Genomic DNA, 19,068 nt, shown 5'->3' with positions numbered 1-19,068 from the left:
TTGCATTGGGAGTTATACCTGATGTAAATGACAAGTTGTTGGGTGCAGCACACCAACATGGCACAAGTATGCATATGTAACAAACCTGCACGTTATGCACATGTACCCTACAACTTAAAGTATAATAATAAATAAATAAATTAAAAAAAAAAAAAAAGAAGTTTGAAATGAAAAAAAAAAAAAAAAAAAAAAGAAATGGGTCTCTTCAAGACAGCATACCAATGGGCTTTGGTTCTTTATTCAGCTGGCCATTCTGTGCCTTTTAATTGAGGTATTTAGCCTGTTACCAAAGGATTTTTATTTAGAGATGAAAATGAATGATCAGGAAGTTGCAGTGGAGAACTGTGATAAACAATATTGCCTCTCATAACTGTGGCATGAAAAAGTAATGAATGTTTGCATAAAAGAGCAAATGGTAAGTGCCTGGGAAAAAGGTTTATATTAAGGACAGAAAATGAAAGCAGCAATGGACAAAGAGGTTGAAGATATAGAGCAATTTATTTTCCATCAAATAAGAATTTAAACTAAGAGTTTTGAGAGCATACTGCCTTAGGCAGAGCTTTCCAACCCTGTTCTAGAAGTATGTTTTAGACATGCCTTGGAGCTACTAGGACCTCGTAGTTTTCAAAGCCACCCTGAGTTAAACTAAATCCTATTACTTATAGTTGTACTGACACTATGGCCACAATGATGATAATAGTATTATAGCATACTCAAACATTTAATTTTGAACTACTCTTATTTAGTTAGATAAAAAGTTAAATTTCTAAAGAGATTAAAGATCAAAAAATGAAAATTACTCAGATCCACATTATCCAATAACCTCAGCCTAATAATTGGACTCATGGGAGGTACCTAAGACACAGGATCTCCCTCTTTAAGTGAAGTTAAAAGAACTATAATGTGACATTTGAAGTATAGTATTATATTCTACTTACAACACTAACCATTTGGAACAAGTGGCCAATGAATAAAAGGACACATAAAAGTTGTCAGGGTGACTTTTCCTCCTTCAGTTCAATCTACCAATCATTTATTGGGTATCTCCTTTTCTTGGCACTGGGCTAGGTACTGAATATCTTGAGATGAACATGACTTGTTATGATAAAAAATTATATTTCATTTTATTGCATTATATTGATTTATTATAAATATATCCTAGTGTTGATAATCACAGAATCTACATCATGGAACTCTCTGAACTCTCTGAACTCTCATGGAACTCTCTGAACTCATATCAAACGAGGGTAAAATAATTTGATTAAAGATTTTGCAAGCTACAGTGCCACCTATTTGCTAAAATTCTAAAGGACATTCAGAATAAACCTGAAGGAATTCTAGTTCTATATGATTGGCAGTGCCATTCTCTCTGAGTTTCATTTTGCATCTTTAAAATGGAGATGATAATAATACATACTTCCAGGTTTGTTAAAATAATAAAAAGCATTTTAGTAATGCACTTACAAATGTTAGTTATCGATTTTTGGAAACCAGCCACAGACATAGACAGTTTGCCTTGCTACAGTCTATTTTACTGACAGCGTTAAAACACATCAAAAGTCGACTATTTATTTGACATTTGCACATCATGGCTGAGCAAAGGCTTAAAACCACAGATAAAATGAATATGTTATGCTTTAATTTGTAATATAAAAAAGATGATTTATTAAGTTTTTTGCTTTCCTTTTATGTCAACAGCTGTATGAAAAAGCCATTGGTCTAAGAAATGGAGAACATCAGCTTTCTGTTGTCTAGCAGGAAACCAGTCAACAGTGGAATAAGGAGGCTTTCTGAAATGTTACTAGGGTGTTGTTGAACCTAAAGTCACGAGCTAACCACATTCTTTAGAATCAGCCTTCAAAGACAGAATTTAAATTCGGCAGTTTCACAAAAAGAGGGAAAGCAGAAATTGGGTGTTTTACAAATTTGGATTGGGAGTAATATAGTCAAGATTTAATGTTCATTGAAAGAATAAGTGATAGAATTGGCTAGGGTTCTCTCCTGGGTGTAAAACACTTTCTCATAAATTTCTGACAATTTTTATTTATTAATGACATTGCATTTATGTTTTTTCTTTTCTCTCTCAAATTAGACACACTTGCAAATCATTTAAAGTATAAAGAATTATAACTGTGGCCTCCTATATCTAATTTTATGAGTCTTGAAAAAGTTTAGTGACATTTTGTTTAACATAAGTGTTTTGTTACTTGACCAAAGCAAACATGATTTTTAGGCCCTTAAAGGCATTCAACATCCAATATAAATGTCTTTGCAAAGAAAATACTTTTATAATTATCTAAATCATTAAGCCCCAAAAATACTTACTAAAAAAGACAAAACATTCACATGATGCAAAAAGAACAGACAGCTACGTGTTATTGTTAATGCACCATAAGAAAATAGGGTAAACATTGAAATTTCAGAATAGTTTGAATGGGTAATTTCAAAGTTTGTTTACAGCAGGGCAATCTTATGTTCAAAGCAAACCTTACACATAAATCTTGGGTATAAGACAGAAACCATTGAAATTGCTCCCTGAAGTCCAGGTACAGACTCCTTGGCCTCCAGAAACACATGGGAAAGTAATGATTTTAATCCCATCGGTGCCCCAAGGTGGGCCACCAGGGCTTTGGAGTGTGACAGCTAGGTTCTCATCATACCTACACCATTAGCTGTAGTTACTTACCTTCTCTAAAACTTAGTTTTTCCATCTAAAAATTAAGATAAACTTACCTCACAAAGAGGTTGTGTAATTTTAAATAAGTTAATGTAGGTAAGACCTTAATTTCAATTATTTCTTGTGATTATAGCAGGGTTACTGCTCTTTCAAGGGAAGTATATAGTCTAGGAGAGCTGTGGACCATTCACGATTTGTTTCCCCTACTGTATCTCTATCAATATCTACAGCAGTAAATCTCAAGGAAGGTCTGGCTGCCCAGAGGGGCATGTATCCCACTACCCACCAGATGGGAACTCCTGGGTTGGACAGTCATGTGGACAAACAAGAGTGCTGCAGAGATGTTAACATGATGAGTGTGACTGCCTTAACCCAGACTGGGAGCAGAAGGAGGGATGAAGGATGGTGTCCAGCTTCCTAGATTATTAACTAGGAGAAACAGAGGTGATATCCTGTAGGAAGAGGTTTCTACAATAACGGGAATGAGGTGGGGAATTGACCAGAAGACAGGAATGGAAACAGAAAGGGATCTGGAGGTGGAAGTTGTGTTGGGCATAGAAAAGACTGCAAGCAAAATTTGAATTGAGCATGTTCATCCAAATTGTCATCTCCCAGGAATGCAATCTAGTGAGGCAAATCCACCAAAAGTATTACTGATTTCCTCATGTTGATCACTGACTTGGCCTCAAGTGTTGGGGCCACAGGAAGACACAGGTGTCAGGAAATGCGCCCCTGGCAGAGGTTAATGACTTCCACTTCCAAGGTCTCCCTACTGTCTGCTTGCATTTGACTGTCCTTAGGCTGCAGGTTCTTCAGGCTGAGATATTCTTGTCACTTTCTCCAGGAACAAAAGACTCGATGTGGCCATTTCTCAACTTTTGTGATCTCCAAGTAGAGGTGTTTACTAGTTCTTCATTAGCTTTTCTTGATATCATTTGAAGTTTGTCTCCTTAGCTAATAAACCCTTTATATTTCTTCTTTGATTAGGTGATCTTTCCAGAAATTTCTTTTTAAAACTATGCCTGTATTCTTACTACTGGAATGCAAATACTTTCTTAATAAACATAAAAAGCATTAATGAAACTTAAAAAGGAAATGACAAGTTTCAGAAATTCGGATTTAAGAAAAATAAATACACACATCTTATTCACAATTCTTGAGAAGTACAAATACTTTTTTGTAGTTGTGACATCGTGGAGAGATATTTACTTACTTACTTACAAATTACTCAGCTTCCTTTTTTCCCAAGAAGTTTGTGTTATTTCTGAATCTAGATGTCCCAATATTCTGAACAAAATAACTGGAATTTAAGATTTCAATTCTGTCCTCTAATTTATAAGATTCTTGTGAATATGATTTAAGCTTTAAGAAACTCTATAAAAATCACTAGATGAAATACTTTCTATGTAAGCAAACTAAATAATCTCTAGAAGCTGATGAATAGTTTTTTTGTATTCTGGGAAAAGGTCTCCCAAGCTTTTCTTGAAATATTGAAATGCTAAACCTGTTCTTAAAAAAAAAAACATACAAGAAGGCATACTTTAGAACAGCTAGTTATTGTATGATGGTTAAACGCTTTGATTTTGCAAAAAAAGAACAAAAAGAAGGACTTTATCTACTTTAAACATGTAAAACGGCAATAACTAAAACAGAAATAACATAGAAGTTAATGGAGGCTAACTCTCCACTGCCTAGATGATAATGGTTAACTTAGTACAGTCTACATTTGGAGGACCTGGAGTAGGTACAATCCTGGCTCCCCAGGCTTACAAACTGAGGGATTTAAGGCAATCTATTACATCTCCCTCAATCTTAGTTTTCTGATGTATAAATTGGTTAGTAATTAAAATCTGCTCGCAAACAAAATGGGATAATGTTCACACAATGTCTGGTAAAAATTAAAGATTTAATAAATATTAGCTGTGACAATATTATACATAGTAATTAAGATGAAAAGAAAATATTCAAATTAATGAAGAAGGGATGAATTATCAAAAACAAATGACACTGACAATTTTTTTGTTGTTGTTGAGATAGAGTCTCACTCTGTTGTCCAGGCTGGAGCACAGTGGCGTGATCTCAGCTCACTGCAACTTCCGCCTCCAAAGTTCAAACAGTTCTCCTGCCTCAGCCTCCTGAGTAACTGGGATTACAGATGCCTGCCACCATGCCCAGCTAATTTTTTGTATTTTTAGTAGAGATGAGGTTTTGCCATGTTGGCTAGGCTGGTCGCAAACTCCTGACCTCAGGTGATCCGTCTGCCTCAGCCTCCCAAAGTGCTGGGATTATAGGCATAAGCCACCACGCCCAGCCTCTAACAAACTGTATTTGAAAATACATTGTTAAACCCTTGCCTCATAATAACCACCAAAATAAACTCAAAATTGATTGAAGAATTCAAAAGGAAAATGTGAAGAACTTTTAGGTAATATTTATCTAATACTGGAGAGAAAAAAACTGTATAAATAAATGGAAGAAATTAGAAAGAGAAAAATATAGATTCTGTATAATAAAAAAACTATGATAACATTAAAAGATAAAAGTTGCCAAAAATTATTTGCCACAATATGAAATGATACAAGTCATTATTTTTAATACATAATAAATACCAACAAGTCAATAGGAAAATAAACTCTCCGAAAGAAGTATGGCCAGGAGCACAAAAAATCATGAAAAAGTCTAATAAATATATGTAAAAATTATTTATTAGTAATTAAAGAAATTCACTAGTAAACCAGGAAATCCAACTTCGAAGACAAAAAGTTTCATTTTATATTTATCAACATGCTGAAACAATGTTGTGAGATTTTTACTTTTCATTTATAGATTTTAAGAGAATACTTAATTCTGATAAGAGTTTAGGAGATTCCTGGTAAATATGCCACATGGCCTTCCTCTGAAATGTATTAAGAACTTTAAAATAGTTCATATACTTTAACCCTTTAAGGACTTTGACCTGAGGAAAACATCGAGACACTGACTATGATTTTTGTTCTCCAAAGCATTACTTTCAAGACTCAAATCTCAGACGCAATCTAAACCAGTGTGTCCCAACACCTTCACATTGAAACAAAGGAAATAATAATATTTGTACAGTACACAGAGAACCTTGAATAGGCTGCTTGCATGGAATGAAAGTTCAACCAGTGACCAGAAGGACTGGAACACTGAGGTCCCAGCATATCTGTCACCAATCCCAACGATCACTAGCCTGGGACAAATGATTTGGGCGTATCCAACCTAAAAACCTAACATTAAATCAAGTATGGCAGCTCTATGTTATGATGTAACACCAAAATTAAAGTCTTAAACTTCTGAAAAATGAATAATAAGAGGCTACGTGGTCTAATTGGTGCTAAAACAGATAAGTCTGCAATAAAGCACAGCCGTTAGAACTAGACTTACAGAGAAATTTTATGTAAGAATGTGCTTATTGCCTTTAGCTTGTAAGATAGACGTAATTTTTTTTTTTTTTTTAACTTTCGGAATAACAAAACCATAGTGGGAAAAAAGAATATGCTTATGATGTAATGTAAAGAAAAGCAGAATGTAAGGCTTTTTATATTCCATTTTAAAAAGAGTTTGATTTCTGAAAAATGACTTTTTTTTCAATATAACTTAACAGTCAACATCCTTTCAATATAAACATATAAACATAATCATTTTCCAAATGTTCTTTTAATATACATATTAGTCAACATAATATCAGAAATATAAAATATTTTTTCGATTTGTTTGAATCAGCACACTCTTCAGATTCAGAAAACAAATATGGTCATTTTTTACAATAAGCAGAAATATTATCTTGATTAGATAAATGTGGTTAAAAGGTAAAAAAGAACCCCGCAAATGCATAAGCTTCTATAGGGAAGCACTCAGAATCCACCATTTTATGTAATCTGTGTAGTTTTCTTAGCTGAAGAAGGAGAGGAACATGTAAAGGAAACTCCCTTGTGGGTAATTTCAGGTTTTTCCATTTCCACAAGGGATTGGATGTTAACTTAATGTGTTTCCCAGCACACACCTTGCACAATTCACAGTCAGAGCTATAGGGCTTTACCTCGAAACACAAACATAATCCATATTGCTTTTCTTCTCTTCAGCCCATTTCTACTGCAATCTAATTAAATTTGCAGCAGGTGATAATCACTTTAATAAAGAATTAGCAATAACTTCAAAATACTGAAAATGTAAAATTGTGGTTTCCCTTTTGCTCATCACGTTCAGAACTAACAGACTCATGACTGGGATCTCATGCTGTCATACATCTCCTTGGGTATTATTTGCCTAGAAATTAATTATACTTGTTCTGCATTAATGTATATTAGGCCACACTCCCTTCACATTATTTTAAAAATTAAAGGCAGAATTTAACTGATACAACAAAATAATGTCATACTTTTATTAATGGAGAAACAGTGCAATTATGTAAAGTGATTGAATTAATTACCAAAACTATAATCAATGTCTAAACATTTATTATGTCACACTTTATCATCTTTGGTCATTTTTTCCTCTATGCAAATGTAACATTTGCAGAAATTATATTTTCAAACTCATAGATGTTTTAAAAAATAATATTTACAGAGGTCTGGGCAAATATTTTCATCCTTAACATGTCAGAAATCAACAGACCTGAAATGTCAAAAGGAAAAATCCCACCAGATCCCAAACTTTGGTTAGATAACTTGCCTACTATAGCACTTAATTTTGAGCAGCTTTATTGGCATCTTAGCCTATGAGTCATAAAAGCCAAGTGAAATTCCACAGGCCAGAAGAAAAAGAAATAGAAAAAACCTTTAGGATTCAGCAAAATATGTACTAGTCACAGTTCTTTAACATAAATTTCATTGCTACAATTAGTCGCCAGCAATTTGCCAAAACTCTTTCAAGGGACAAAATTCATCATAATTTATTACTTCTATTTGGTGAGATTATAATGAACATTCATTTCTTTTTCATTTTGCAAGAGTACAAGTTGAAATATGTTTAATCTTAATTCCATAAATGCTAGCTGTGTGCCTAGTTTTCCATTATAGATGTACAATGCAGGAAAAATTGCAAATTGTTCATTAATTCATTCACTCAACTTTGCTTCTATTGCTCAACTATTTAAATCAATTTACACAAAATCACAAACCCTCTAAAATATGTGCAACAATTTATGTACCATAAAATTATACTTGAGTATTAAAAAAGAATCTGGAACATGTTTTATTGGAAACATTTAAAATGTTAAGTTGTGAGTATGATGAAACAGACAAAATGTTTCTGTGGGCAGGCTTGTGTACACAGTGTAGCAATATTAATAAGAAATAAGATATAAAGCAGGAGTACCAAAATTCATAGTTAAGTACATAGTGCAAAGGTCCACTAAAGAACTATTCCTCACCCATATTTTATACAGGAATTGTATGAGTAAAATTTTTTTATGCTTTTCAAGCATAAAGTGATGATTTTATAATCATCAAGCCTAAGTGATGATTTTATAATTTTATGTCTTTCAAATGTATAGATTTTAAAAAATTATTTTTGACAAATCTCACCTGGAATCAAATGTATAGATCTTTTTATGAATGCCTTACAACAGAAGAGGTAAAGATCTGGGAAAGAAGAAATGGGATAGAGGAATGAATCTCCAAGAAGGCACAGTATTTGGCCTGAAAGTAGTATGTATGTTTTTGGAGAAAAGAAATAAAAGGCATTTGTGCAACTTGCATATTGAGAAATGTCATATGACTTCAGCAGATTGCCAAAGTTTCTTTAAGTCTTAGCAGTCAATGTTCATTGTGTAAAATTCCTTTTTTAACATAATTCCTAAAAGAATCCAGGACTTATTATAAGAGGATTCCACTCTGCTAATTAACATTCAGTCACCGAATAGAAATACAGGAGGGACTCTGTTGACCTAGGTACTGCATTGGCCAGATAAAAAAAATTAAAAATTAACAAAAAGTAATTCATCTAATTCTTTCTTGTAAAAAGAAATTCATTTAGGAACAATGCTTTTGCTGTCCAATCTTTCTGAAATTATACATAAGTTGTATGTGTTACAGAAGATATATGCATAGATGCTTCATCTTCATGTTTTCCAATTATAGTTGTGAAAAGAGTATATTTGCATCTTATCCAAATTCATTATTTTTTAAGTTTCTATCCACAGGACCTTGGGAAATATGGCATATGTGAGAAATTTCAGTGTCACACAATCAGATCCAAACTTCACTACTTGTGAGTAGAAGTCGAAAGAATCAGGAAGAGTGAAAAGGGAAAAAGCTATTCATTTGTTCCTACAGCAAAAATAAAAAGAATGTTTATGTACTAATCAACAAAACACAATGATACGGTTTGGCAGTGTCCCCACTAAAATCTCAACTTGAATTGTATCTCTCAGAATTCCCAAGTGTTGGAGGGATCCAGGGGGTGGTTATTGAATCATGGGGGCTGGTCTTTCCCATGCCATCCTTGTGATAGTGAATAAGTCTCATGAGATTTGATGGGTTTATCAGAGGTTTCCACTTTTGCTTCTTCCTTATTTTCTCTTGCTGTTGCCATGTAAGAAGTGCATTTCACTGACTGCTATGATTCTGAGACCTCCCCAGCCATGTGGAGCTGTAAGTATAATTAAACCTCTTTTTCTTCCCAGCCTTGGTTATGTTTTTATCAGCAGCATGAAAACGGACTAATAGAGTAAATTGTACCAGTAGAGTGGGGCATTGCTGAAAAGATACCAGAAAATGTGGAAGCGACTTTGGAACTGGGTAGCAGGCAGAGGTTGGAACAGTTTGAAGGTGAATGTGGGAAAGTTTGGAATTTCCTAGAGACTTGTTGAATGGCTTTTCCCAAAATGCTGATAGCAATATGGAAAATAAAATTCAGTCTGAGATGGTCTCAGATGGAGAAGAGGAACTTGTTGGGAACTGGAGCAAAGGTGACTCTCGTTATGCTTTAGCTAAGAGACTGGCAGCATTTTGCCCCTGCTCTAGAGATTTGTGGTACATTGAACTTGAGAGAGATGATTTAGAGTATCTGGAGGAAGAAATTTCAAAGCAGCAAGCATTCAAGATGTAACCTGGGTGCTGTTAAAGGTATTCAGTTTTATAAGAGAAGCAGAGCATAAAAGTTTGGAAAATTTGCAGCCTGACCAAGTGATAGAAAATAAAAACCCATTTTCTGTGGAGAAATTCAAGCTGGCTGCAGAAGTTTGCATAAGTAGCAAGGATCCTAATGTTAATCCTCAAGACAAAATGTCTCCAGGGCATATCAGAGAACTTCCCGGCAGCTCCTCCCATCACAGGTTCCGGAGGCCCAGGGGGAAAAAGTGGTTTCGTGGGCTGGGCCCAGGGTCCCTGTGCTGTGTGCAGCCTAGGGACTGAGTGCCCTGTGTCCCATCTGCTCCAGCCATGGCTGAAAGGGGCTGACATACAGCTCAGGCTGTGGCTTCAGAGGGTGGAAGCCCCAGGCCTTAGCAGCTTGCTCATGGTGTTGAGCATGTGGGTGCACAGAAGTCAAGAATTGAGGTTTGGGAACATCTGCCTAGATTCCAGAAGATAAATGGAAATGCCTGGATGCCCAGGCAAAAGTTTGTTGCAGGAGCTGGGCCTGCATGGAGAACCTCTGCTAGGGCAGTGCAGAAGGGAAATGTGGGATCAGAAAACCCACACAGAGTCCCTACTGGGGCACCACATAGTGGAGCTGTGAGAAGATGGCCATGGTCCTCTAGACCCCAGAATGGTAGATCCACTGACAGCTTGCACTGTGCTCCTGGAAAAGCCACAACCACTCAACACCAGCCGATGAAAGCAGCCAGGAGAGAGGGTGTACCCTGCAAAGCCACAGGGGTGGAGCAGGCCCAAGACCATGGGAACCCACCTCTTGCATCAATGTGACTTGGATGTGAGACCTGGAGTCAAAGGAGATCATTTTGGAACTTTAAAATTTGACTGCCCCACTGGATTTCAGACTTGCATGGGCCCTGTAACCCCTTTGTTTTGGCCAATTTCTCCCATTTGGAACAACTATGTTTACCCAATATCTGTACCCCCATTGTATCTAGGAAGTAACTAACTTGCTTTTGGTTTTACAGACTCATTGGCAGAAGGGACTTGCTTTGTCTCAGATGAGACTTTGGACTGTGGACCATTGGATTATTGCTGAAATTAGTTAAGACTTTGGGGGACTGCTGAGAAGGTGTGATGATTGGTTGTGAAATGTGAGGACATGAGATTGGAGGGGCCAGGGGTGGAATGATATGGTTTGACTGTGTCCACACCCAAGTCTCAACTTGAATTACATTTCCCAGAATTCCCATGTGTTGTGGGAGGGCCCCAGGGGGAGGTTATTGAATCATGGGGGCCAATCTTTACTGTGCTATTCTCGTGATAGTGAACAAGTCTCATGAGATCTGATGGGTTTATCAGGGGTTTCCGCTTTGCTTCTTCCTCATTTTCTCTCTCTGCTGCCATGTAAGAAGGGTCTTTCACCTCCCGCCATGATTCTGAGCTCTCCCACCCATGTGGAACTGTAAGTCCAATTAAACGTCTTTTTCTTCCCAGCCTTGGGTATGTTTTTAATCAGCAGCATGAAAATGGACTCACACACACAACATCTGGCAAGACTAAAAATAATCAAATTTACCTCCAATCTAGCTCAACAGACACTTTATCAAGATAACTCCAGAATTACCAGAGTCTCTAACTTTTGGATCAAGCTTGCCACAGATATTTTTTTCTTAAACATATACTTTTTTTCCTTTTGCTTTCTTTCTCAGTAGTTTCCCCATCCCAGGATCTCTTTTCATACTGCTCTGGTTTCTCAGAGTCCTCCAATTCCGAAAAACCTTAGCAAGGTTAATCTCTTATGCTGAAATGTACCGATCCCTTTCTCTCATAAAAAACTACCTGTTCTGATCCAGTCCCTCAAACTGTTGCTTTTCACTACCTGCTTCATCCAGTGAATAATTCTACCTTTGATATTGATGGCCAGGCATGGTGGTTTACACCTGTAATCTCAGCACTTTGGGAGGCTGAGGCAGATGGATCACTTGAGGTCAGGAGTTCAAGGCCAGTCTGACCAACATGGTGAAACCCCATCTCTACTAAAAATACAAAAATTAGCTGGGTGTATTAGTATATGCCTGTAATCCCAGTTACTAGGGAGCCAGAGGCATGAGAATTACTTGAACCCAGGAGGCAGAGGTTGCAGTGAGCTAAGATCACACCACTGCACTCCAGCTTGGGTGACAGAGCAAGACTCCATCTTAAAATAAAATAAAATAAAACAAAAAATAAAAAAAGATATTGGCTACTGATAATGGCCTAATACTTATCCCCTTTTCATTGCAGGTGTTAACAGTGACTAAGTGCCTAAATACAAATTTGCAAATAAGTACCAATTGTATGGATCCCAACAAGTTCTATGAAAGACAGTTTGGGCACTGGGAACCATGAGTTTTTGTCCTGCCCTCTCTGTGTGACCTGGGACAAATCACAAGATCTTTTGGAAGCTCAGTATGCTCATCTGAAGCTAAGGAAGCACTACTTCACAGCGAGGTGGTCAGGATAAAGTGATAAGCCATGAAAATGACAAAATTTAGACACTATTGGTGTTAAATATGTGAAGCACTTAATAATTAAAAAGTGCTGTACAAATATGTGATATCATCACATATTGATATGTGATATTATCCTAGGCAATTTTATATATTTTCCCAAGTAGATAAAACTCTCCAGGAGGAGAATATACCAAAAGCATAACTTTTAGTAAACCCTGGGCATTTTAGGAAACCTTTTTTACAGAAGTCTTTTACATTTTCTTTTCTACTTTAAGAAATGATGACCAGTTACATAAAGTCTTATGAGAGTCAGATTATAATGAGCTAGTCATTACTGGCTGATGAATACAATAACTTTAAAAATTTACAAGGAAAAAAGAAAAAAAGTCAGTAAAATATTTACTATCAATGATCTTTCTTAATTATCTTCATCTTCCCTTTACACCCATATATTTATTTAATAATTTTACAGCAAAATAGATTTTTTAAGATAAAGGAAGCTCATTCCTGTAATCCTGGCACTTTGGGTGGCCGAGGAAGGAGGATTGCCTGAGTCCAGGAGTTCAAGACCAGCCTGGGCAACATAGCTAGATTCTGTCTCTACAAAATATAAAATTTTGTCGGGTGTGGTGGTGCACACCTGTAGTCCCAGCTACCCAGGAGGTTAAGGTGCAAAGGTGGGAGGAATGTCAGAGCCCAGGAGGTCAATGCTGCAGTGAGCTGTGATAATACCACTGAATTCAGCCTGGGTAACAGAGCTAGACCCTGTCTCAAAAAACAAACAAACAAACAAACAAAAAACAAACAAAAAGAACCACAAAAAAACAAGCATTTGAAGCAAAAAAAAAATTGCATAAGAAATTATGCAATCCAAAATCATTGATATTAAGTGTATATCAATCATTGATCTAAAATAATGCATTATATTTATGAAGCTAAGAGGTCATAATCAATACCTGCTGTTTGGTATTGTCTTTTCACGGTTGTCTTTTTGTTGGTTTACTTAACGGCTTCACCTGACAAATCCAGTTTTAACCTGAATAGGCTCTATATATACCAAGAGGCAGTCCAGAAAAAGAGAGAGCAGAGAGGGAGAGGGAAATTCCAGAAGAACAACTCGCTTATTTGGAGGAGGATAAAAATTCAAATATAAATGTTGCCTCTACATCACTTAAATATTCACAAAATATTCAAGAAATATTCCAAGCACAGAGTAAGCCACTAGGAAAAAACAGTTTCCAAGAGTCTGTTCCCCACTTATTAATATACAATACTCAACATGGAAAGTTAGCAAATAGAGACAGCCTGTGTTGAAACTACCTTAAATGGTTTTCAACATTTGTGGCATATTTATATTTGTACAGGATATGACTCAAAATTTGCTTTGAAGTATTTTATGTTTCTTACGGTAATAAAGAAAAAAAGTTGCTTTGTTCCAATTCTTCATTAATATTTAGATAAAGTCACAATTTTCTTCTTGATTTATTAAAAATGCTCTCCCACAAAATACTACAGAAGTATTTTTAGGAAATCTACATCTAAAATATCATCATTTTAACAAAATTAACTTTGATTTTAACTCATGCTTTCCTCATAATAAAAGCAGCTGCCACCTAGAAATTGTCTGCTTCAGGGTCCTGACATTCATTCATTTATTCATTTATTGTTTTTATTCCACTTAATTCCAAAAAGATTTAAATGTGTAATATGATATTAAGTGGAATCAGATAATTTTTAATGCAAAAATCTAATGAATGTAAATAAAAACAAAGTTGACCTACAACAAACTTTTGCACTGGGGAAGCACTGTGTGAGTACAGTGGAAAAAAGCAAAGATCTCGAAGAGCCCATTTGAAATCACTCATGAAAAGTTTGGTCAAATAAATCTAATTTCTTTTTTCTTTGCAGTTTTGTGTATTATTAAGGAAGCCAAATACTATAGACAGGATATATCTTGATTGGAGTAAATGATTAGAAGAAGAATCTAATGGTATATGTTTAGACCTGAGGGAGAAATATGAACTTTGTGGAATTCACAGCTGATAACCTTTGCAAAAAGTGATGAATGACAGATTATCACAACCTAAAGGACAACATAACATCATGAGGTCATGGAGAAATACTAAAGTTTATAAATGGCAGAACATTTCTTAAAAAATAAAATTAATGCAACAGTAGGCTATAAACCCCAAATAATATTTGTTCCAACCACATACTTCATTGTACTCTCTGTGAGAACATTATTTGGAACCCTAAATTTGGTTGTGGCATAACTCACATGTTACAGGGGACTTGGCAAACAAGGATATATTCAGAAAAAGCATCAAGGTACTGAAATTTTTTGAAACTACACAATGTAAAAGCATTGGTTAAAAGAATGGACTGTGTTTTTACCTAAAAATTTAAGTCTCATTTGGGACACACTGGTAGCTTCTAATATCTGAACATCAGTTAATTGTAAAAAGGATTAGGTTTAAGCTATCACTCCCCGAGTAGAACTAGGACCAATGTTTGTGAGGAATGGAAGACAATCTCTAACAAACAGGAATAAACTGTTTCTAATAGAAACAGAAAAGCACTAAAAGTATTAAGGATGTACAGTAGAAGGAAAATTGACTAGTCCCAACTCCTGATATCACTGTTCTTTTAACTTTAGGACTTTTAACTTTTAACTTTAGTTTTAACTTTTAACTTTAGTTCCTTAGCTTCTCTGAGTTTCTGTTTCCTCATCTATAAGTTAGATATCACTGCATTGAATACAGGAGTGAAAACACCACAGTTGAAAATGCCAAGGTAAGAGATAGGAAATGTTGAACTGGACAGTTACCATGGTTTTTTCTATTTCTAAGATTTTATCATTTTATAGTAAAGGAAAATATAATAGTTTTCATCTTATGGTGAGGAATTATTGCTGAACTATGCATTCAACATACGTGTGTGTGTGTGTGTGTGTGTGTGTGTGTGTGTGTGTGTGTGTGATATTATGGGCCTCCTGTGTGTAGGTACTCTTTTAGGGATGTGGAAGTGAAAAAAATGTACAAAAATTCTTGCCATGGTAGACCTTATATTACAGTTGAAAGAAACGAACAGTAAAACAAATAAGTAAATTACATCACACAGTAGAAATCATAAGTACTGTATAAAAAATAAAGAAGGGAAATGCAAAATTTTAAATAGGGTCAATAAAATAACATCTGAGCAAAGATACAATAATTTCATCAATAATTTTTAAAATTTATTTTATTATCAAGTTCATTGGAAAACTTGGCGCCTTTTACCAAATCCTATGATGTGAATAATGTTTAAAATCATGTAATCTCGTCACAGAGTGTTATGGGTTGAACTGTGTTCTCCTAAAACTTCATATGTCAAATTCCTTGCCCAAGTACCTCAGAATGTATTTGGAAATAAGGTCTTTAGAGAGGTAATTAAGTTAAAGGAGGTTATTAGGGAGGCCCTCATTCAATATCACTGGTGATATTTGTGATATATCACTGGTGTTAAGTGATTAGGACACAGACACGTACAAAGGGAAAAAGCTGTGAAGACTCAGGGAGAAGACATTCATCTACAAGGTACAAAGGGAGACCTCAGAAGCAACCAGCCCTGCCAATACTGTGATCCTTTATTTTTGACTCCAGAATTTTGAGAAAATAACTTTTTGTTATTTAAGCTACCCAGTCTTTGCTACTTTGTTATGGCAGCTCTAGCAAATTAATACAGAGAATATAGACACATACAAACCCAGTCCAAATATTATGTTTAAGATAACGCATGATTGCATTAGTTATTTTTATAGAAACTCAAAATATTTTATGAACTTTAGCATTTATAAAAAAATTATTTTTAGTTAGAATTTGTACAGAATTTCAGGTTTTTTCTATTGATTCTTTTAACTTTAAATCGCATTAAAAATCTTAAACCTAATAGTTCTCTCCCAAAATACTGTATTGAAGATATATGGTTTAACAAACATATTAAAAGGACTTCACAACTAAAAATAGCATAAGTCATATGTAAACTTTCAGGATATGCAAAATATTTGTTTTACTACCAAGGTAAGTATAGTTAAACTTACTGAAGTTTAACATGGCAGCTCATGACCTTTTAGCGTGCTCACATGCACAACAAGCAAGCAGCTAATAACATCAGAACTTCAGTTTTCTCATCTAGTTCAAGTCTTCTTCCCCAACTGTTGAAACAACTTAGAGCAGCCTAATTAACCAGTAAGAAAGTTGGCTTTATTATATTTTATTTAGATTTTCCTATTAGTAATTTAAATTAGTTTTAGCAATAAAAAAAAATAAGTCAATGAATATACTTACAGGTCCTGTTAGTTTAGATGCTTTCTCAAATTCGTCACCCTCCTCCATTAGTGCTTCTTCAGTCTCAGGTAAGGAATCTATTTTTATTTTTAAAAAATGAATAAATTACAGTCACATATTGCTTATTAATTCTCTGATATATAAAACTGTTGTGATAATAAAATGACAGAATTTGTTGTTGAAAAAATCATATTGTTTGTGAGTTAAAATAGAACATGAAATAATCTTTAACTTAAAAACAACTTATGAAAAATGATAAGTATTTTCAATTTAGAAGGGCACAATAATGTCAGGAATGTGCAAGAACCACAGTTATCTTAGTTATACAAATGAAGCAAGATATTTTGGCATATTATGCAGCTAATTGTCGGAACATAATTATATTTAATGTCCTCTTTCTTTTTTATAATTTTAAAATTATTTGTTTTATCTATCAGTTGTCTCCTTTTGGGGGTTACACAATTTGAGTACTATTTTGTGCTCTCTCTTTCAGATGGAATGGAACGTTCTGAAAAAAGTTCAGAGAAAGGTGGATATTATTAAATGGTGATTGGTTTTCCATTTCAACGTATGAAGCAAGAAGTTGCAATTACTTAGCCTGAATTGAATACATTGATGGGTGAGTGAGTAGTGGCTTTCAAATATGTGGAAAAAAATGATGCAACCTTTTTCATGTGTCTTCTGACATTATAACAACCATCAGAACAACAAGGATTTCTATGGGTTATAAAGAATTCTGTGACAGGGATAGGTAAATGGAGCAACTAGGAATAATCTATCCAGAAGACTGTCACCTTCCCTTAGTTGAGTTTGAACTCCTTTTCAAATTAAAAAAAAAAAAAAAAAATCAGTTAAGAGAAAGGTATTTTAAACCACTGGATTTAAAAATTAATTTCTTATATTTATTAATACTTGAGGGAATCATATAAAGCCCTAAAGATTTTCCTTTAGCTTTATGTACATATGCAGACAGATTTTTCTGTTTCGTGAAACGTATACTCTGAAAAGAGAATTAGAGCATGAAATCTTTCAAACCCTTAATGACCACCAAACACCAGGGAGACAATGGAAAGCTCAGCACAGATCCATAATCATAGCTTTCGAATCATGGCGCTCTCTCTATCTCTGATAACTCAGAATTTTACATTCAAGAAGACAAGTTGCTAAATTCTGGGGCACACAGTTTATGTAGATGTAAATGCGGATTTTGTTTTAGAACACAGAATACCTTCCACCGTAAAACTGACTTCAGGAGAAACACACCGTTCTCAAGTTGTAAGTGAATTTAAAGATTTTAAATCTACCTTTCCTAACAGAACATAGATATTAAAAATAAGCAAGTTTTAGTGGATAAAATCAGGAGAGACAATGAGAATTATACCAAATGCAAAACTATTAATCCACTTGTAAAGAATACTTGAAGCTCTAGCTCCCAAAACCCAATTGGAAAGGTGACAATAAATTTGTTAAATTAGGATGTAAATTAAGCATAATTGAAGTCCTCCAAAACTGAATTATATTCTGCAGAACTGTGAGCAAATGCTACTATAATTTTAGTATTCACTCAGTATGTTTCCTGTTTTGTTTGTGCATTGAAGTTCTTATTTGAGTAATCTATTGACTTAATAAATAAATAACGTTAAAATGTTCTATTCTACATTACGAAGAAAATTATTTCCATATATAGGACAATAAAATCCACCTTCTCATGGATTTGCTAATTTTTTTAAAGTTAGAAATACTATAAATGAGTTCTCAAGCTCTTCTCCACGAGTAGTTAATGGTTTTTAAGAGATGTCATTCTGCTTGATTATTTATGTATTCATTCTTTCATTCATACATTTACTGTATTTGTATATTTGTGTATTCATTTATTCAGCAAATACTATATGCCAAGCACTGCATTAGGTGCTTTCAAAAGAAGTTGAATATTTTCTATGCACTTTCTTTCATGAAATTTACTTGAACACATTTACAGGGCAGTATTAACTTTTTAACAAAGATGAACATTTATAAAGAGAAAGTATTAGTAACTTTTTATGATTTACATTTTGTTCAGTTTTGTTTCTGTTGAATTCTCCCTGGTTATTGGTACCATATCCAGAAAGGTCTATAATACAGTAATCTCCATTGAGCTTAGTATGAAGGGACAACTATAAGTACTGCCAGAACATTTGAGAGTTTACATAACTACTGTTTTTGAAAGTTATGAAGTCAAATGGATACTGCCAAATAGCCCAAATTTAATAATAGGATACCAATCTAACAAGTTAGTAGGGACCAGAGATATCATAAAAGCAAAACCTTAGTGTTTAATGCTTGGAGCAGTAAATGCCATTGTTTATGTGTTCTAAGTGCATTGCTTATTAACAGTAACAGGTGAGTACATATGTGCAAGCTTTTTTGCTCTGTCTATTCCAGAGCAATTTCTTTTATGCATGATTTTCAAATGTAAGTAATTTTTTTTAGCTATTTGAAATCACCTGTGGGTGGGTGGGAAATGAGTCCCTAAA

The 19,068-nt window shown here is 34.6% G+C and overlaps 1 protein-coding gene across 5 annotated transcripts in view; it reads right to left on the bottom strand.

Annotated features, from left to right (window-relative positions):
* The window catches only part of C8H8orf34 (chromosome 8 C8orf34 homolog), a 477,170-nt gene that overhangs the window by 80,939 nt on the left and 377,163 nt on the right, over window positions 1-19,068 (bottom strand). For all 5 annotated transcript variants that reach the window (XM_025394226.1, XM_025394228.1, XM_025394227.1 and 2 more), the window contains one exon: window positions 16,556-16,632. In XM_025394226.1, the coding sequence (XP_025250011.1) occupies window positions 16,556-16,632 (77 nt within the window). The remainder of the gene's footprint in view (window positions 1-16,555; window positions 16,633-19,068) is intronic.

This window comes from Theropithecus gelada, chromosome 8 (genome assembly GCF_003255815.1).
Source record: "Theropithecus gelada isolate Dixy chromosome 8, Tgel_1.0, whole genome shotgun sequence".
NCBI classification, from domain to species: Eukaryota; Metazoa; Chordata; class Mammalia; order Primates; family Cercopithecidae; genus Theropithecus; species Theropithecus gelada.
This window is presented reverse-complemented; position numbering and strand designations above follow the sequence as displayed.